The 21145-nt window shown below is 44.5% G+C and overlaps 2 protein-coding genes across 6 annotated transcripts in view; one reads left to right on the forward strand and one right to left on the reverse strand.

Annotated features, from left to right (window-relative positions):
- Positions 1 to 379: 379 nt before the first annotated feature.
- On the forward strand, positions 380 to 18211 carry LOC137413674 (serine protease HTRA2, mitochondrial). The gene is made up of 9 exons (XM_068099122.2): positions 380 to 632; positions 6834 to 7103; positions 7215 to 7419; positions 7530 to 7724; positions 12368 to 12400; positions 12807 to 12915; positions 13021 to 13081; positions 16668 to 16763; positions 17791 to 18211. The coding sequence occupies exons 1-9, from the start codon at positions 439 to 441 to the stop codon at positions 17954 to 17956; spliced, it is 1329 nt and encodes a 442-aa protein (XP_067955223.2). The 5' UTR covers positions 380 to 438; the 3' UTR covers positions 17957 to 18211.
- The window catches only part of TMEM127 (transmembrane protein 127), a 33353-nt gene continuing 30365 nt past the window's right edge, over positions 18158 to 21145 (reverse strand). For 4 of the 5 annotated variants that reach the window (XM_078769937.1, XM_078769935.1, XM_068099091.2 and 1 more), the window contains 3 exons: positions 18873 to 19024; positions 18641 to 18782; positions 18158 to 18534 (listed from right to left, as the gene is read on the reverse strand). In XM_078769937.1, the coding sequence (XP_078626063.1) occupies positions 18359 to 18534; positions 18641 to 18782; positions 18873 to 19024 (470 nt within the window). In that variant the 3' untranslated portion in view covers positions 18158 to 18358. Of the gene's footprint in view, positions 18783 to 18872; positions 19025 to 21145 lie in introns of all 5 variants that reach the window. The other variant, XM_078769936.1, reaches the window with a different exon arrangement.

Below are 21145 nucleotides of genomic sequence, written 5' to 3' on the forward strand. Positions count from 1 at the left end.
ATGGTCTAGTCTAATGGACCACCAAAATAAAAATGGCGCTTATGTCAAGCCGTTCCCCATTTTCGATAAGTATGCTACTAAGCTGCCTGACTATATAAACAAATCATGTGTAAGCAGCTAAAACCGTGACCTGGGACTTATGACGCACTGCAAGCTTTTGACGTTAACATCCTATGACGTCATTCCAATCATATATTTTTGAGCGGCAACAATTGCAAGATAAATTCTACTTATTGATTGACAAAATACATTAATATAATATTCAAATGAAAAATTGGATGATTACTTATTTTAAAACGGTGACGTGCTGCCAGGTTCCATGTGCAGTACACACTATTCGGATTGATAAAGGTCAGTGAGGAAAAGAAGTCGCGGTTTCGCTTTGCCCGATTCGCGTTACCGACAACGGCTTCGCGGTTTCCCTTTGCCCGATTCGCCATGCTCGTAGCGATGGCGAGGTTGCACGTGTTCTACGCGTCCTTGTATTCCACCAGCCGCTTTACCTTGCCGGGAAATCAGCACGTGAGACATCTTGCGGCCGCAACACGTCTGCTCCGGAATAGACAACAGGAACGTCGGATTCGCGTTGGGAAGACGGGGGAATGGGAGGAGGCATGGCGTGGGCATTGCCGGTGAGACTGAGTGTCTTCCGCATTAACTGTTTTTGGTAAGATAGTAAAAACATATTTTATATCATGAGTAAAGTAATGGGACAGGTATTAAGAGATACTTCGGGTGCGTCTTACGTCATGTGCTGTTATTAAAGGTGTGAGGTTCGATGTGTTCGCCACTCGATTGTTCGCACTGTCCACGGAAATTAAAACGTAATGACCGGAGGATTCCCTCGAAAGTCCAAACACTCATTCACCCGCCCCGTCAATAAATGATTCAATTTATGGAATTGTTTAAGTTTTACTTCGGGATGTGGAATGACGTCGGGCGTTCGGCGTGACGTCAGTGCTCTATGCAGGGTAACGCACGTGATTTTCACAGACGTCGAGTTGACGGAAGGGTCTGCACCCTGGAGACCAAAGGTATTCGGCCATGGGGGTTTGCGTTCTCCTGTAGTTTGCACAAGTCGTTAACATCTAAAACGAGTACATCAGTCAACGCATACCTCCGCCAGGCTGCACAGCACAGGTTATGGTTTGTATCCCACTGATTGGTCGGATCTGGATTCGGACCTGAACCAAAATGTAATCATTTAGTCCTCGTCACACATCCAAAATGTCCACCAAATTTCGTCCGAATCCGTACACAACTTTTTGAGATATTGTTTTCACAAATAGACAGGGGTGAAAACATGACCTCCATCCACCTTCTGTGGCGGAAGTAACTGGAGGGTTCATAGAACACCTTACCCGATACGGTCTTGCGAAACGAGGACATGGGAAAGGTCTTTTCAACTCTTGCTTTGCGTGGTTCCGAGCACAATCTACAGTGCATTCAGAAAGTATTCAGACCCTTTCACTTTTTCCTCACCAATCTACACTCCATTCCCCATATTGACAAAGAGAAAACAGGATTTTAGAAAGTTTTGCAAATTTATTAAAAAGAAAAAACTGAAATATCACATTTACATAAGTATTCATACCCTTTGCTACGACACTTGAAATTTAGCTCAGGTGCCTCCCATTTCTCTTGATCATCTTTGAGATGTTTCTACACCTTGATTGGAGTCCACCTGTGGTAAATTCAATTGATTGGACATGATTTGGAAAGGCACACACCTGTCTATATAAGGTCTCACAGCTGGCAATGCATATCAGAGCATAAACCAAGCCATGAGGTCGAAGGAACTGCCTGCAGAGCTCAGAGACAGGATTGTGTCAATGCACAGATCTGGGGAAGCCTACAAAAAAATTCTGCTGCATTGAAGGTTCCCAAGAGCACAGTGGCCTCCATAATTCTTAAATGGAAGAAGTTTGAAACAACCAGGACTCTTCCAAGAGCTGGTCTTTCACTGAGGAGAGGCTTCTGGCTGGCCACTCTGCCATAAAGCCCAGATCGGTGGAGTGTTGCAGTGATGGTTGTCCTTCTGGAACTTTCTCCCATCTCCACACAGGATCTCTGGAGCTCAGCCAGTGACCATCGGGTTCTTGGTCACCTCTCTTCCCAAGGCCCTTCTCCCCCGATTGCTCAGTTTGGCCTGGCAGCCAGCTCTAGGAAGAGTCGTGGTTGTTCCAATCTTCTTCCTTTAATAATTATGGAGGCCATTGTGCTCTTGGGAACCTTCAATGCAGTAGAATTTTTTTTGTGGGCTTCCCCAGATCTGTGGCTCGACACAATCCTGTCTCTGAGCTCTGCAGGCAGTTCCTTCGACCTCATGGCTTGGTTTTTGCTCTGATATGCATTGTCAGCTGTGAGACCTTATATAGACAGGTGTGTGCCTTTCCAAATCATGTCCAATCAATTGAATTTACCACAGGTGGACTCCATTCAAGGTGTATAAACATCTCAAAGATGATCAAGAAAAATGGGAGGCACCTGAGCTAAATTTCAAGTGTCGTAGCAAAGGGTATGAATACTTATGTAAATATGATATTTCAGTTTTTTCTTTTTAATAAATTTGCAAAACTTTCTAAAATCCTGCTTTCTCTTTGTCATTATGGGGTATTGAGTGTTGATTGATGAGGGAAAAAATGAATTTAAACGATTTCAGCATAAGGCTGCAACATAACAAAATGTGAAAAAAGTTAAGGGGTCTGAATACTTTCTGAATGCACTGTATATTCGCTTTGTTCGCGAACTTTGAATGACCGGCGTGATGACAACCACACAAAGCCGATGGGTCAAACGGAAGTCCAGAGCTTAACCTTCTGCCGACTCTTCTTGGAGAAACCGAAGGTTTTGGAACGATCCTGGAGATAAAGATGCACTAAATAAAAATATTTTTGATGAAGACTCTGTCGTTACATTGCTAGGCACCACCATTTTGTCTGAATCTCGCTGTTACTCCGTCCTCGGAGCACGTGGAAAATTTGATTGGTTGAGACGGCGTAAAATTTTCCCTACTACGACTAAACTGGAGGTTTTTGGAAGCGGAAACAAGGTGATTTGTGTTGTACGGTGTTCAAATATATCATTGAACTGACATTGAAATAAAACAAAAGTTTTAAAGGCTTTAAAAAAAATAAAACAAACATTTATTCCGATGTTTACCACAATTGAAGCACCCTCTTTTACACCACCTTATTTAACATGTTAAATTCGTTCTTCATGCCTGTTTGTGTCCTTTGACGTCCCTAAAAGCAGTAAGTTTCCTGTTTGAAATGATCGGAGCAATTGTTTTGCTCCTCTATGCGCGTGCTCGCTGGGGACAACATTCTGTACAATTTGCCAAATTCAAAGTACGTACAGATAAAATGCAGATTCGTGTTTTCCAATTCGTGGTCGAGAGTTGAAAATATAAAAACCCTTAATAATCTTTGAAATTAAATAGCTCCTTGATCCTAGCCGTATACTGGTACGGATAGACAGACAACAACAACAACAACAACAGGCATTTTAAGGCCATTTTCCCTGCAAGAGTGGAGGTTAGCCTTGCGGTCCCCATGACGATCTTCTCCATTTTTCCCTATTTTCTGCATCTCCCCTTTTTAACCCCCTTGACCGCATTTCTTCTTCGACCATCTTTAGCCAAGTCTTTCTCGGTCTTCCCCGTCCTCTACCTCCTTCCACATTCATTTCCATGACTCTTCTCAACCAGTCACTTTCATCCTTCCTCAACACATGACCAAACCATCTCAACCTGTTCCTCTTCACAGCATCAATCACGGGCTCTATTCCCATCTTTCGCAATTCATCATTTGTCTTCCTCTCTCTGAACGATACTCCGCACATCCACCGAACCATTCACATTTCCACTCTTTCCAGCCTTCGTTGCTGCTCCACATTCATTATCCATGTCTCGCTCCCATAAATCATAACACTTCTCACACATGCAGCATACACCTTTCCCTTCAGCTTCAACGACACTCCCCTCCTCGTCAGCACGCCACTCAGTTCCCGAAACTTCTTCCATGCACATCTCACTCTTGCAACCGTTGCCGAGTCTGATTCACCTTCTCCATTCAGCATGTCTCCTAGGTAACAAAATGTTTTCACACCTTCTAGCTTCATGCCGTCTCCAAGATCCAACTCAACATTTCCTCCATCTGCAGCTCCCTCTGTGCACACCTTACACTTGAATGGAGCTGCCACACTGGTTAATGACCCTCTCATTTTTGATGAACCCACTCTGCACACATTGTACATGGAATGGAGTTCACTCCGACACCCTTTCTGCAAACAGCACACGACCACTTCCCAGTTCTTTCCACCTCACCACATGCTTTACCACTTGCCATCACCTTCATTTTTCCGATATTCACCTTCAGACCTTTTGTCTCCATACATTCCTTACATATTACTTTTTACATATACATTTCATGCACGGATAGACAGACAGATTGAACGAATTGCTTGACCCCGCTTTGCGCTATGCACGTGGGATAATAAATTGTTCAGGACTCACTGGGGAGTCTGATTGCTGTAATGTTGGGTCATAAACAGACATATGCACAATTTTTTATTTATTTACAGAATAGAGGCTCATGGAGAAGGAAGGCAGAACTGAATGGCAGTGGGGCAAACATCAAGGGAATGAATGAACAGGAAAAGAGGAGAGTGAGGAGGGAGGGAAACACTGAAACTAGCAAAGTAAGATGGTTGGGTTTGGAAAATTTAATGGGGATAATAAAAATAATTGGTCAGGATGGGGAATGACAAGACATTGCTTGCTTCAAGACCTGAAGGAAGACATTGAACAGCCTCTGGAAGGTGGCTCCATAGACGGAAGAAGTGAGTGTGCAGTGAACCTGGATTTTGGAAGTTTAGCCAGAACTATTTAATTAATGAATAAAAAAAATTAATCAGAGCAGCTGTGTCTCCCACTGTTGAGGTTCTTGGGTGCTGTGACCTGGAAATGAGTTTTAAAACCTACTATAGGTATATAATATAAGAAACTTTAAGTGAAATGAGTACCACATTGTCAGGTGGAGAAATGACTGTTGTCCTTGTGTTCTTTGCTTAAAAACCAAAAACAAACATTGCATTGTCCATTACTTCCTGTTGTGCATACATTTTTCAAGTGTTGTCTGATTTCAAGCTGTTTTAACGTACTGCATTGCATATTGAACAAAATATAATTAATTTATATATTGAGTAGGCCTGGCGTTGGCTTAACAGTTGAGGTGGCTGGCTTAATATTATGTCACAATGCGCACCTGGGCTGGCAGGTTAGCCTAGACGTGGCACACTCTCCTCTAAGCTGTCTAGCCTGGGTTAAAATCTTAGCCTAGCAATAAACTTTCATCCTGGCGTTTCGTAGGCATGGTGAGGTGTCGATGTGTGTGCTTGCTGCCCATCAGGTGGAGGTTGAGGCTGGTGTGTCGAGCATCAGTTCATGGACCTTAAGGATGCCACAACATCATTCGTGAAGAACAGGGAGGTTATCTTCAGCACAATTAGAATGTCAGGCCTGACGGTGAAAGTCTTGGGCTAATAACGTTCTCCAGCTGAACCCACAGGAAGGTTGAAATAATTGAGGCCGTTAACATAGTAGTAGTCGCATTGTATGCACCACTACACTCACATCGCTCAGCTGACATTTCAACTGACTAGTAAACAAGAGGCAAATCCACTGGTTTTTTTATGGGTTTTTTTGTACACAACATCGAGGCTCGTGTAAGATTAAAGCCGCTGTCACACCTTGACGTTTTAGCCAGCGTATGCCGACGTATGAAAAATTTGGCTACGTTAAGAGCACGCTGAAGCACGCTGGCATACGTCGTAGTACGCCGAGCTCGTCGACAAATTTCGTGCATGCACAAAATTTGTCGACGTATGCCAGCGTATGACTCACACCAGCACTCAATTTTGATACGTCGGCATACGCTGGCTAAATCGTCAAGGTGTGACAGGGGCTTAACATTAATGTAATAAATAACACCAATCACAAAAAAAAACACATAAAACATAATAAAGGGAGCGGGAGACAAGATGGGGAGAGAGAGGGAAGCACACAAGTACAACAGTAGAGAACAGGGACATTGGGAGATCTATGGGAGGGAGAGGTATAAAACACATGTACACTGCTAGGATTTCCAGGACAGAAGTTGGTGTTTCAAAAAAGTGTATCTGGGGTGAATTAGCGGGGGTAGAAAAGATCAAGGTTTTGGATGGGGATGATAAGAGATGGTGGTGAACAGCTGTTTTAAAGACCTGGAGGGAGGAGTGGGATTGAAGGGAGTGTGGGAGTTTGTTCCAGAGGTAGGAGAAAAGGGGAATGAAAGAGTGAAGGTGAGCAGAGAGCCGAGATTTTGGCAGTTTAACCATAAGAGGGTTGCTGGCAGATCTTGTGCGACCTGTAGGAATATTTGGGGGACAGAGCCCAGAGAGAGCTGGGGAGCAAGGCCGGAGAGGAGTCGGTGGAAGACAGAAAGACCACCAACCTGCCTGCGGTGAGTGAGTGAAAGGCCCTCGGAGTTAGCTTCATCGCGGGAGATTCCAATGATTCTGAAAGCTTTGGTTTCAACAGCGTGAAGCCGAGCAAGGTGTGAGTATCTGTTTGCAGATTCTTTGCCGTTTGCTCCTAGTTTCTATTTCCTCATAGGTTTGCGTCGGTTTATTTGTGACAGAGTGCTAAGACTTGCCTGATTTAAAAGCATCAAACAACTTATAAAGTGAACTGTACAAAAACCGTACACATACAGACAATGAAGTCGATCAATCAATCCACACGTTTGACACAACGCGTGTAACCTTACCCTACCTAACCCCTGTGTTGGCAGACTGTACAAGTGCTTTGTACTGCTTGGGAGTGGACTTGGATTGGGAATAGGCCTCGGCTTGCTTCTCCGCCGTGACCCAGTGGGCCTTCCTGCCGATCGGGGATCTGGGAATGCCGTGACCAGATGTTTTCACCGCCTGCTCCCGCTTGCTAACTGCGCCGTTTCTGCACCTCCCAAGGACCCCGATTCTCCTCGACATCGCTTCAACTTTCTGGCAGATATAGTGGAAAAAGCGGCACCAGCAGTTGTCTTCATTGAGATTCTTGGAAGGCAGGTTTGGGTCAGCAGCAAAGTGAGAGAATGGGAATCTAATTGTAATGTGTTAATTGTTGTGTAATTCTTGTAGAAAGTTAATTTTTGCTGTACGCACTTTTTCTCCAGGCATCCCCTAACCCAGCAACAGATAACTGTATCTACCGGGTCTGGTTTCATCGTTTCTTCTGATGGCCTTATTGTCACCAACGCCCATGTTGTGGCGGGACGTCGTGCTGTTCGTGTGCATCTGGCCGAAGGGCACAAATGCATGGCCTATCTGGTGGCAGTGGACCAGGCCACAGATATTGCCACATTACGCATCAATGTTAAGGTGATAATGTTTGATCTTATTCACCGTGTTATGGCCTTTGTATTGAACATTCCTTAGCAAGCAGAATTACGAGTCCTCTTGTGCCTCACATCGGTCTCACCTTGCCCCAGCCACCATTACCCGTGTTGCGTTTGGGCGACTCGGCAGCCGTACGTCCAGGAGAGTTTGTGGTAGCTATGGGCAGCCCTTTCTCTCTGACGAACACAGTCACATCTGGAGTCGTGAGTTCTTCCCACCGTCCCTCCCACCAGCTCGGCATTTCCAGCAAAGACCTCGACTACATCCAAACAGATGCTGCCATTCATGTATGCGTTTGTACATCATACTATATCTATATCTATATACATATATATATAAAAGAAAGTTTTTGTTTGTTTGTTTGTCTGCACGTGCTAATCTCCTGAACGGTGAAAGATAGGAGGAAACCTCTGAAACAAAAAATGTCGGGACGGGCCCCGGGAAGGTTATAGGCTAGGTGGCGAGGCCGCCTCGGCCGGGCTGGGCCAATTTCGCACTTAAATTAATCTTCTACGGCCGCGAGTAAAAGCTGAATTATAGTAGTAAATTCATTCAAAAAGAACCCGGGCAACGCCGGGTGCTTTCAGCTAGTTCTACTATATAAAGAGAGCTGTTTGTCTGGCTGTGTGGCGCCATTTTCTCTCAGAGATGGCTGAACGGATCTTTGTCAAACTTTCAAAGGTTCATCAGTGAGTGCCTGGGAGGGTTTTAGGCAAAAAAAAAAAAAATCTGAAAAGAAAGTTCGTTTTTTTGGATGTTTTACAAAAAAAATAAAAAATTCGCTCGATAGTGCCGAAGCCGTTTTTAATTAACAACAGTTATATACAAGTGCACATTCGCATAAATAAATACAAAACAATCACCAGACATTTGAACACAGATAAATCAAACAATTCCGGAAGTGTATGAAGTTGGTAGTAAGGCTTCTTCTTCTTCCTGACCGGCATCACACTTGACTCAAACGTGATGAACGGCACATTCACCAGCATATATTCAATGAAAAGGTGATGAACCCCCTTCCACTCCCCCCACTCCCTTCCTCACCCCTCCCTCTCCTGCCTCCTCCCTCATCCACCCCCCGCCACGCGGCAACGCTGGGTACTTCTGCTAGTTGTCCAAATAGAAACTGTTGGTCTTGCACCAAAATCTGATAGACAATGAACTCTACATCGTCCCTGTACGAAATCCGAGTCGATAATTGTTTGGCCGTGGTTGTCGCACGATATGAAATCGGTGAACACTCATCTCTTCCAGGTCAGCTTTAATATTAGACCGATCTGTTCCTCGTTTCACCCAAAAGGCGGGGCACCGATAGTATCAACCTCTTTGTTTAATTTAAAATAGTGGGCCCGTTGGTCCATTGGACCAAATTTTAATTGGTCTTCATGGCCTTGTAGCATACCTGCTTGCCAATGAGCCTGCCTTTCACCAAACACAGATGTGATTGGGCCAGGGGCAGGGAGTTATACGTTCGTTATTATTCGTGCCAAATGATATTACCATTATTATTGTTGTTACTGTTGGTATTAATTAATATCTGTTTTGTTACAATGCTATCATTCTTTTTGTTATTTATTTTTTAATTAGAATGCCATGCCATGGAAGGGCCTATTAAGCTGCTCTATACTCCTTAACATGGTGTGCGTTTAAAACATGGGAATTCTTCTGGATTATTTGAAGATAATTAGCCAAATCAACTCAGGAGATCATAAGGATCATTTCGGTGTGTCACATTCCACATCAGAAAGCTCCAGCAGATCTCCGCAAAAAACATCACACACACACACACACACCTCATCCATTCATAGTAGATAGTACTCGTATATACTGCATGCAGAAAGATAAACTCAGAATCCAAAAGCAACCATCAATAATTATAAAATAAACTGATTTAATGAATAATAAATAAGAATTGTTGAATCTAACGGAAAATGAATGAATGCGGGGAAACGTGTGCTCATCTCGAAACGCAAATGCACTCGCTTACTTTTAAAACTAATCCTCAACCAGACACTATATAGGATAGGTAGAAGGTAAATTAAACTGGGATGATCCCCATCTGTGTGTCACTTGGATTGGTATCCAGCAAGGAGAGCTTGTGAGTTGACGGGTCATGTCGGTTGGTTTAATTGCGCTGGAAAGATTAACTCTGTGCCAATGTGCCATAAAGACGATTTTCAGAGCTCCGAGAATCTCCGATTCAGAGTTGCTCCACGTGTAGGTTAAATCTGCAACTGCTCCTGCCACCTCAATTAAACCTATATTTTCCAAACCATATCCTGTGTGTTTTACTGTTATATTTTCATCCGTGTTGTTTGTGTTTTCATCCAATTTTCCGTGTTAAATCGTACAGTAAACCCTTGAATATCACGGTTTTGACCAATCGCAGGCAACCTCTGTGTACTGATTTAGTTGTATCGGGGATTGATCTGGAGAAAGCATTCGATAGGGTTCCACGCGAAGTATTGACATGGGCATTGAGCAAGTTAGGAGTGGAGGAATGGTTGATCAGAGTAGTGATGGCAATGTACAAAAGAGCGCGCACAGCTGTAAGGACGAAGGACGGGAACAGTGGTGAGTTTGAGGTGAAGGTGGGAGTGCATCAGGGGTCGGTACTAAGTCCACTACTATTTGTAGCTGTGATGGAGGTGCTGGCTCAGAACGTAAAGGAGGGTTTACTGTGGGAGTTGTTGTATGCAGATGATCTGGTGTTGATTGCGGAAAGTATGGATGGACTGAAGGAAAAGATGAACAAGTGGAAGGAATGTATGGAGACAAAAGGTCTGAAGGTGAATATAGGAAAGGTGATGGCAAGTGGTAAAGCATGTGGTGAGGTGGAAAGAACTGGGAAGTGGCCATGTGCTGTGTGCAGGAAGGGTGTCGGAGTGAACTCCATTCAATGTACAATGTGCGCTGAGTGGGTTCATCAAAAATGTCGTGGTCTGAGAGGGTCATTAACCAGTGTGGCAGGTACATTCAAATGTAAGGTGTGCACAGAGGGAGCTGCAGATGGAGGAAATGTTGAGTTGGATCTTGGAGACGGCGTGAAGCTGGAAGGTGTGAAAACATTTTGCTACCTCGGAGACATGCTGAATGGAGAAGGTGGATCAGACACGGCAACGGTTGCTAGAGCGAGATGTGCATGGAAGACGTTTCGGGAACTGAGTGGCATGCTGACGAGGAGGGGAGTGCCATTGAAGCTGAAGGGAAAGGTGTATGCTGCATGTGTGAGAAGTGTTATGATTTATGGGAGCGAGATATGGGTCATGAATGTAGAGCAGCAACGAAGGCTGGAAAGGGTGGAAATGCGAATGGTTCGGTGGATGTGCGGAGTATCGTTGAGAGAGAGAGGAAGACAAATGATGAATTGCGAAAGATGATGGGAATAGAGCCTGTGATTGATGCTGTGAAGAGGAACAGGTTGAGATGGTTTGGTCATGTGTTGAGGAAGGATGAAAGTGACTGGTTGAGAAGAGTGATGGAAATGAATGTAGAAGGAAGTAGAGGACGGGGAAGACCGAGAAAGACTTGGCTAAAGATGGTGGAAGAAGAAATGCGGGCAAGGGGGTTAGCAAGGGGAGATGCAGAAAATTGGGCAATATGGAGAAGATTGTCATGGGGACCGCAAGGCTAACCCCCGCTCTAGCAGGGAAAATCGCCTTAAAATGCATGTTGTTGTTTGTTGTGGGGATTCATTTCGACCAATCGGGATTTTTAAGCCGAGTTGAGTTATTTTGTTTCCACTGGCTGGCCCTGCTGTTGGAGCCCCCTCCCTCTCTTCCTTCTACTGTTCCTTTTGTTCTGTTGCGTCTTTATTTGTTCTGTGTTCTAGCTCTTCCAGGAGCCTTGATTTTGTATACAAAAATAAACAAACTCTGATGCACGTTCGGATCTCTTTTCTTGGAGCACCTCTCAAATTGGTCCAGCTAACAAATTGTCCACATTAACTCACTTGTGGAGTTAGGTCATCCGCCCTTCCTCATTGGACCGTACAAAACTATCTGTCCGGATTGGAGGAGCAGGTGTCAGTCCAAACGTTTTGAAATAATTGGTCGAGGACTCCTGATTTATAAATGTTGCAATCCCCGATTGGTCCAGTAGGCTCAGCACTCATGCCCCCCCTCCCCTCCTCCCACATTTCAAATCGTCGAATGAGGATGTGACCTCGGTCTCGGTGACGTCACAGGGCTTACGACTACCATGAAGAACATGGAAAATAGAACAAAAAAAAAAAATCAGGGAAATGATGGACATATGAAAGTGCAATTGCAGAGGGAAGAGATGGATAACAAGTTGCGATCTAAATACCATCTCTGGTGATGCTAATTGGGGTAATTGCTAATCTGAACATAATAGTAAATATGCAACTGCTTTAGTGAAATTATCCCTTCCTCTGGAGGCCTAGACCATTTCCGTTACAATATTATCATGCGCTCTCTCTGGTTCTAGATAACACAATTTGAACCATTTCCTTCCAGCCACAGTACCGTCATCGGCAGGTGTCGACTGTAATGAATGAATGAATGAATGAATGATCGTTTTAAGGCCATTTTCCCCGCTGGGGCAGGGGTTAGCCTTGCAGGCCCCATGACAATCATGGTTCCCTGTTTGAGGCAATGTTTTTATGGCCGGATGCCCTTCCTGACGCCAACCCTTGGTCACGCTCTTACGATGCGCAGGGATACCGTGTACCTATTCTAAACCGGGGTACACACCAGGATCATTCATCCCAGCAAGCTGGTACTCAATTTGCCGACCTCGGAAGGATGACAGGCTGAGTCAACCCCCCCCTGGCGTTAATTCAGCGATCGACCGGGATTCGAACTCAGGATCCTAGGATCCCAAGCCGGCACCCTAACCGCTAAACCAACACCAGGCAACACTAATAAGGTACATTAATAATCCCTTGCTTTTCTTGCCCTATTCCCAGGTCGGAAATTCCGGAGGTCCTCTGATTAATCTGGTAAGTCTCACTTTATTGCACTGCAGTGCAGTATTTATAAAAACGTCTATCAATGTGGATCTGGAATGTTTTCAAACACTTTCTAGACGTCTGATGCGCTCACAAAAGTTCTGCATCAACGACCACATCATATTTTTTTATGAGAAACTCCACATGATAACCACAGAAGCAATATGAGCATTTTAAATACGCAATTTTGTTTTACAAGCACATGAGCCATGACTTTTATATTTAGACTCAAAAGCTGAACTCTGGCTACGGTTGCATTGTCCATTTCATTTTGACTTTCTTTATGCTCCTCATATTCTCTTGAAATGCCGAGATGCGCAGTTTGTCGTCTTGACAATGCAACAGTTATAAGCACTCGGCGTTCTTTCAGAGGCCATTTAAGTCTTATCATTTTCAGGATGGCGAGGTGATTGGGGTGAACTCTATGAAAGTGACGGCTGGGATCTCCTTCGCGATCCCGTCTAACCGCGTTCAACAATTCCTGGATGATACCAAGGACATGAAAAGTGAGTCATGGAGGCATTTCCGGCCATTTCTGGTTGTAGGAAGTTTCAAATCTTTAATTCCTCCGTTCTCCTCTTCTCCACGATTTGTTTGTTGCTATTTTGCAGAGAAACCTGTTCCTGGTGTGCGGCGATACATTGGCGTTACCATGTTGACCCTCAATCCCAGGTAAATAATTTTTATGCATTGTCCTCTGTCTAGATGGACGGTTACCTCGAGTGTACTCTGCTTTGATTTATCGGCTCACTACATATGTATTCCAGGATTATGGGGAGGTACATTGAAAAGAAGAGGGGGAGTTAGAAGTTGAGGAAATGGCACATACGAGCAGGCTCTGCTGCCCTTCAAGCGGGCGTACCCTTCTCGGCCCACTTTCCGTGGGCAATGTGCTGCAACAGTCTTGGAAATGCACTTTATAAAATGAAAAAAATCATTTTTGAAAGACATTTTAATGATCACAACATATACTCCTTATAAGATAAAGGAAGATGATTTGCAATACCGGATACCACCAAAGGTGGCTATTTCCACCACGTCAAATTTGAAATCCACGTTTGCTCCATTATAGTGAGAAAGATATAGGGATTGATCCACAAGATAAACCTAAAACAGGGGATGGCCTGTGTGCCACTCCAGTCTGAATAAATAGACTCGCGTTCCGGTGGAGTGGGACAGGGATGTACATAAACTATTAAGTAGGGTAGTGGAAATAACATGAAATCTGCTGCACTTGCATATGCCAAAGACACTGGGCTTATTATGTACTTTCACAGCAGAAAGCTCTGTTTTTTTTTTTCCACTAGCTTTTCAGCTATGACAGGTCAGAGCAAGCCCAGGGAGGATTGAGAAGCATTTCCACAGAAAAGAAAATGAGCATAGTTGTAGAATGAATAATGGTTGAGAAAGCTGTTGGAACAAGCGTTACGCCTAGGTCCCCCGTCGGGGAAGTGATGTGAGTTGACAAAGTGGAAGACGCAGAAAACATGCTATGATAGATGATATTTCACTCACAAGGTTCAGACATACATGGAGGCGGCCATCTTGGATTTTGACGTGGCGACCCAATTTTTAATAGCGTTCTTCCTTATGCCTAGATACACCCACTCACCAGATTAGAAGTTGGTACTTCGCTTATTTTTCAAGATATTTCGTTCACAAGGTTCAGACATGTATATATATATATGGTGGTGGCCATCTTGGATTTTGACGTGGAGACCCAATTTTCAATAGGGTTCTTCCTTATGCCTAGATACACCCACACACCACACCACACCCATTAGAAGTTGGTACTTCGCTTATTTTTCAAGATATTCCGCTCACAAGGTTCAGACATACATGGCATCAGACATACATGGCGCGGCCATCTTGGATTTTGACGTGGGTTGCACCCACACACCAAATTCGAATGCGGTCCTTCGCTTACGCACGGACGGACGGACATACGGACGGAGGGGAAAACCATAGTCCCCCTTTCGCTCCGTGGTGCGACGGGGGACAACAAACTGTGAGCTATCGTTCCAATATATTTCATCAACCGAAATGCTGAGTATGTCAACCGCCATGGGAAGAAAGGCGTGGCTGACGTTTCGGGTGTTAGCCCTTCATCAGAGTTAAAAATGACAACCCTTCATGAAGACAAGTATTTCATTGCGAGCTGTCTGTGTTGTAGAGGTATCGGTGAGATTTTGTTAAAATATATAAATAAATTGCTGCATTAGAGTACCAGAGTGTGAACCCCAAATGAGTTGACTTGTTCTAAAGGGATATGGGGGGCATTCTCCCAAGGAAACATTTTAAATTTAAGATGTAGTTCATTCATTTTCCAGCACATTGACTTTTTTTTTTGCAACTAAAATACTGGTGAAAATTTTCTGGAAGCTAATGCTATTTTAACCAATTTGTACTGTAAATTTTTCTTCCTCTGCTTACCTTCAAAGTTATGTGAGTGTACCAAGTTATTGTACAACTGCACCAAGTTTTTATGGGAGAAAAATAATTCGGGAAGAGTGAAGGCCATTTTCATTAAAAAGCAACACACACAAGTAAATATTTGCGTTCGTAGGCCTTCATCAGTCTGATAAACGGTTATGGGTAGAGGGGGCCGGGCATCTATAGATTGAACTAAGACAAGCTTGGCCCACGTGTTTGAGTAGGGTAGCTTTGCTCTTGTATTAGATACAAGAGTAATGACCAACGTGCACCGAGAAAGCGGTGTGTATCCATTATAGAGCCGAATTGGGTAAGAGTATTGTGTAAAACAGACTGGTGTTGGCTTTTGAGTTTGAGCCCCTGTGGTGCCCCTAACAGTGCTGAGCTGAGCCTACTGGATACACACCTAACAGTGCTGAGCTGAGCCTACTGGATACACACCTAACAGTGCTGAGCTGAGCCTACTGGATACACACCTAACAGTGCTGAGCCTACTGTGGTGCCCACTAAGTGGGTTGACTCATCCTGTCATCCTTCCGCTGTTGGCAAAACGAGGACCAGCTTATTGGAATCAGGCAGCACTGCATCAGTGGCACAGCTGCACTTTCAGCAATGATGCAACCAGCAGTTGTTAACCGATGGCCTGACATGACTATCATGGGAGATTATGAAATCAGGAAGAGCATCGAGTGATGAGGAAGATCACTTCACCATTATGTTCGTTGGCCTTCATCAATCTGAAAATAAAATAAGAATTATCCACAGATCGAAACACCTAACAAATACAAACATGTTCTGCAAGTAGAGGCACCATACAATTCAATAATGTAGAAAACTTAGTGCATTTGTGGCCACACATCCATCATATTCTCTCAGTGTCCTTCACCACACCACTTGCCAGGCTGGGATGCTCAGGTGCCATCCCGCACAATTCGACCCACCACTTACCAGACCGAGGACTCTAACCCATCCAATTGACCCCCCGCCCAGCTCCCCACCCCCAACCAAGCTGTGAGGGCATCCGGACACAGACCCATTCATTTAGCCCCACTCTTTGCCAGGCCGTAAAACGCGAGCTGGTGCAGGCCCATTAGATTAGCTGAGAGACAGACGATTAATGTATAAAACCGCACTATTGAACCAAAACAGAATAAGTAACGACGGTTAGGATCCAGCACTCAGACAGTCGTACAAAGATGAAAGAACACACAACAGGTCAGGACCGATATCACCTTACGAGAAAAGTACCTACGGAAATTCTGTGCGATGTAAAATGTAACTTCAACAATATTATGCAAACAATAGTGACTTGATTAAATAAACCCCTCCCACCCCCAAGTCCTCACCCCCACACCCCCCAATCCTAAATCATCAGCTCCGATCTGTAAGAAAGATTTGCACAAAGACGCGTAACCGACTACTTGGAAAGCACATTTTATACGAATTTTGAGCTTTATTGCGTGCCATTTTATAGCCTGGTGTTGGCTTAGCGGTTCGCGTGCCGGCTTGGGATCCGAGGATCCTGGGTTCGAATCCCGGTCGATCACTGAATTAACACCGGGGGGGTTGACTCAGCCTGTCATCCTTCCGAGGTCGGCAAATTGAGTACCAGTTCACTGGTAATTCCCTGTGTCACGAGAGGCGACTAACAGGGTTGGTGGCAGGAAGGGCATCCGGCTGTAAAATATTGCTTCAAAAAGGGGACAACGGTGCCCGAAAAAGGGCAACTCCTGCTCTACGGGGAAAATGGCCTCGAAAGGTGGTTCATTGTGTGCTATTTTAAAGTTTACTAATCAGTCATTGTGTTGTCATTACCCATTGCCAGTCTGATTCAGGAACTGAGAATGAGAGATCCCAATTTCCCAGAGGTCTCCCAAGGAATTCTGATCTACCGGGTAACCCAGCACTCACCTGCCTACATGTAAGTGTTTCACTTTGCCAAAATACTCTACGTGTCCCTGGAAATGGCGATGACTTCTCTTAAGCTTACAAGTCCGATATAGAAAAATCAAATTTTCAAATTTAGTACGAAATTACTCTTGATGTGTAGAATCAGAATTTCAACGCAAAATACATGAAAATCAGACAAAAAATTAAATAAACAGAAAAACGCATTGATCTCAAATTCGATATTTTTATAGTAGTTTGAAGGAAAAGAGCACTGGACTTCAAATTTGGCACAAGTGATCTTTCAAGTATTCCAAGTGGCCTGAACTGAAAGAATTGATTTAAATTTCCTTTTTTAAAGGAATATTTTCATTTGATGAAGTAATGCTAAATTTAGAAAAATGTTGAATATCTTTTCAAATAGTGTAGCTGTGTCTGTAGCTGAATATCCCCCCCTCCCCCCCCCCCCCCCCATAACGACGGTGGTGGTGCTCACGGCAATCTCCAGCTGCAAGCACATCACTGCCACACATTTACAACGCATTCCCACGTGCTCGGCAGGGTGATCCATCAATGTGTGTCGTCCTTCGGACAGACGTTAAACTGGTGTCCTGTCTACCAGCATTAGGTGGTGGATATAAAAGATCCGTTACGAAGAGTCGGTAGGCTATCGCCGGCACCATGGCCAAATCCCAAATTCCTACTCGGAAGGCAATGGCAAACAACCCAATATAAGCAGCGACATTCCGTAACAGAGTATAGAACATCAGAATCAGAAAAACATGCTGGTAGTTAAGGATATGCTTACACGCTTAACATACATCATCTAAATTTGAACAAAATTTTGGACAAAGTTATGAAAAACTTTCGTTGCCAATGTATTTCTTTGAGTCAAATTAGTATGCAAATTAGATGTCACATCACAAAATGTTGGCATGAGGTGTGATAAGATAGAAAAATTAAGCTTTGAAAGCAACAAATCCATTTTTCTGACTTGAAATTCTTACATCTCTCTCCTACATATTAACATATCAAGTCAATTGTAACCCTAACTTTCCTAGTGCTGGTGTTGTACCCGGTGACATCGTGTTGAAGGCAAATGGAAAGCCTGTGCGTTCAGCTGCGGATATCTACACTGCCGTCTCCAGCCAGCCATCTCTCACCCTGGTGGTCCGCCGGGGTAACCAGGAGATCACTCTCACGGTTACGCCGGAAGCCGTCGATTGAAAGGTCGGAGAGACGAGCATTTGCAAAACTCACAAGCAGGTCTGATATCAATGACGAACATTATTGCAACAGAACGAAAATCCCAAATGCTTGACTGAAAAGTTATGCAGGAAAAATTCCACTTTTCTGGTTGGTGTGATCGAATGAACAATAGTATTCTGCAATTATCGCCAGCTCGAGTAAATACAAATAGACTGGAAATGCAGTTATTTGTGGAAACTTTATTTTCAAATAAACGGTACATTTAAAATAAAACTTGTTTTAAAGTGCATGAGCAGCAAAGAGCAGAGGTCCCACAACATGCCCAAGCAGAGACGATGATAACCTGTGGTTCTCCCGAAAGAGTTTATTGCAGGGAAGATGTAGTAAAATAAATAAATCTGTTTTCTTAAAGGTAGAAGCTCACAGGGCTAGGGCCCTGCCACCTACATGCTGTTGCCACTGCCGAAAGGTCTCCATCATGGCACGGCGAGCTCGTTCATTGGAAACGTTGACCGTGGGGATGATGCGGCGTGGGCGCAGCCACTGTACGAAGCGACGCAACTCCGAGAAACTACTGTGCTCGCTGTAGGGAATGCCTGAGCATGTGGGAAAAGAAGAATGCATGGAATCGGGCAAGTTTCATCCTCGGTGCAAAATATCGGGATTCAAGATGTGCTAAAGAAGAGCTGATGAGGAAATTACCATACAAAGACACCTTTCCTCGAACGTTGGAATAGACGTTAGCCATTGTAGGATTCCCACCCTTGATGGTCCAGCCTGTGGGCCGGAACGCAACCACCCGGCTGAATCTCCCCTTGAATGCATTGAGATGTTCCTTCAGTGCCTGAAACGCGAGTGGTTGTAAAATTTCACCTGCGAATGACGCTCCAATGCAATAACACCCTGCCACGTTTGTCTGTCGGAGTTCAGTTACCTTGAAATTGAGTTTCGCCATGGGGAGGACGTGGAGGCAAGTGTTTTCCAACACTGTGGTGGTGCTTACGGCAATGTTCGGCTGCAAGCACTGCATCACCGCCACACGTTCACAACCCATTCCCACAGGAACACCCAACCTCTCCGCAACACCTGAACAAAACACCAAGAGGAGACACGACTTTAGTCTTTTTGACAGTTGCTAGAGTGAGATGTGCATGGAAGAAGTTTCGGGAACTGAGTGGTGTGCTGACGAGGAGGGGTGTGTCGTTGAAGCTGAAGGGAAAGGTGTATGCTGCATGTGTGAGAAGTGTTATGATTTATGGGAGCGAGACATAGGTAATGAACGTAGAGCAGCAACGAAGGCTGGAAAAGGTGGAAATGCGAATGGTTCAGTGGATGTGCAGAGTATCGTTGAGAGAGAGGAAGACAAATGATGAATTGCGAAAAATGATGGGAATAGAGCCTGTAAAGAGAAACAGGTTGAGATGGTTTGGTCATGTGTTGAGGAAGGATGAAAGTGACTGGTTGAGAAGAATGATGGAAATGAATGTAGAAGGAAGTAGAGGACGGTGAAGACCGAGAAAGACTTGGCTAAAGGTGGTGGTAGAAGAAATGCGGGCAAAGGGGGTTAACAAGGGGAGATGTAGAAAATAGGGCAAAATGGAGAAGATTGTCATGGGGCCCGCAAGGCTAACCCCCGCTCTAGCAGGGGAAAATGGCCTTGAAATGCCTGTTGTTGTTTTCTGTTGTTACTGTTAGGTTACTGTTGTGTTGCAAGCTTGCTTTTAATGGAGCTTGTTTTGAAAGTGATGCCGGGCCGAGCTACGAATGTTGCAGCACTCGCGGAGTAGTTCACCCGCATTTTTATGAAACGATTTTTGGACCGATCTGCTTCATTAATTAATATCATTTTGTGGCCCATCCCATGCTACCCTGAGGGCATCAAGGATCGACCACTATATGTGAAGCTGCGGTAGCCATATGGACCATGGCAGCGAGCAAGCAGATGACCACACACACATCCCTAAAGTTCATTAACGAGCCTTCTTCATTCATATGTAGCGCAAGGCTGCGAGGTAGCATCATTGGCTGAAGGCGTGGCCGTGTCGCTGAAGCAGCGCCCTCTGCTAGTTGGAGCAGGAACTTGTAATTTGGCCAGGGTGCCGGCAATAGCTTGCCTACTCTTCATGAAGGACACCATGGGATTTTTAACGTCAACCTACTAACGGCAGCAGAAGGGACGCCCTGTTTATGTCCATCCAAGGGTTGGCCCACCCTGCCTGTGAAACGCCGGAATTCAAACCCAGGATAGACGTCGTCGAGGTGAGTGTACATACCTCTCGGCCATCATGGCAGCCCATCATGGCAGCCCATCATAATGAGTCAAATTGATCTTTCCTTTCCCAACAATCCGGTAATTCTCCTGAGGCTATTTCTCTTTACTGCCATGAGTTGGCATGGAACTCATAACCTTGGATTCCATTCCAGTGTTCTCACCACAAAGCCTTCACTGTATCCATTCAAGATTAAAACTACAGTGATTTGCACAGACCCGACCAAGCGGGCCTACACAATTTAATGCAAGATTTAACAGGTTTTAGGCTTCTCATTGCCACATTCCATTGAGTAAACCATTCTGCTTCTTCTTAACATATTTGCTGAAGTTTCTACATTAGTTCTTGACAAAAGGCGGCATGAAGCAATTTACGCAAACCTCAGGCGGACACCCCCGGCGATTTTAGGGGGTTTATCAAAATAACATAACATTAACGCTGAATTAACGCCAGGGGGGTTGACTCAGCCTGTCATCCTTCCGAGGTCGGCAAATTTGAGTACCAGTTCACTGGTAATTCCCTGTTTGTCGTTAAAGGCGGCAAAAAGGGTTGGCGTCAGGAAGGGCATCCGGCCATAAAACATTGCTTCAAAAAGGGGACCGAAAAACAACAACAACCACGGTCCCCGATAAAGGTCAACCCCCGCTTGTGGGGAAAAATGGCCTCTAAAGGTGGTTTTTATCAAAATAACATAACACCCCAATTGAGAAAAGATTGACGTTCCCTTTTGTACGATTGAAATTTTTAAAATTTATTCTGCCTTCTGCAAGTAATTTTTCTGCCTGTACTGTTTATGAGGTTAAAGTATTTTTCATTAACTTTCTCACAATCTATCAAACCGACCCTTGACCACCGGAGGGGACTAGAGGCCACGCACACTCAGACTGAACAATCCACTAAGCGGGACTGCACTGACCTCACTGCACTTTAAGATATC

The sequence above is a fragment of the Myxine glutinosa genome, chromosome 1, assembly GCF_964187855.1.
Source record: "Myxine glutinosa chromosome 1, kmMyxGlut1.1, whole genome shotgun sequence".
NCBI lineage: Eukaryota > Metazoa > Chordata > Myxini > Myxiniformes > Myxinidae > Myxine > Myxine glutinosa.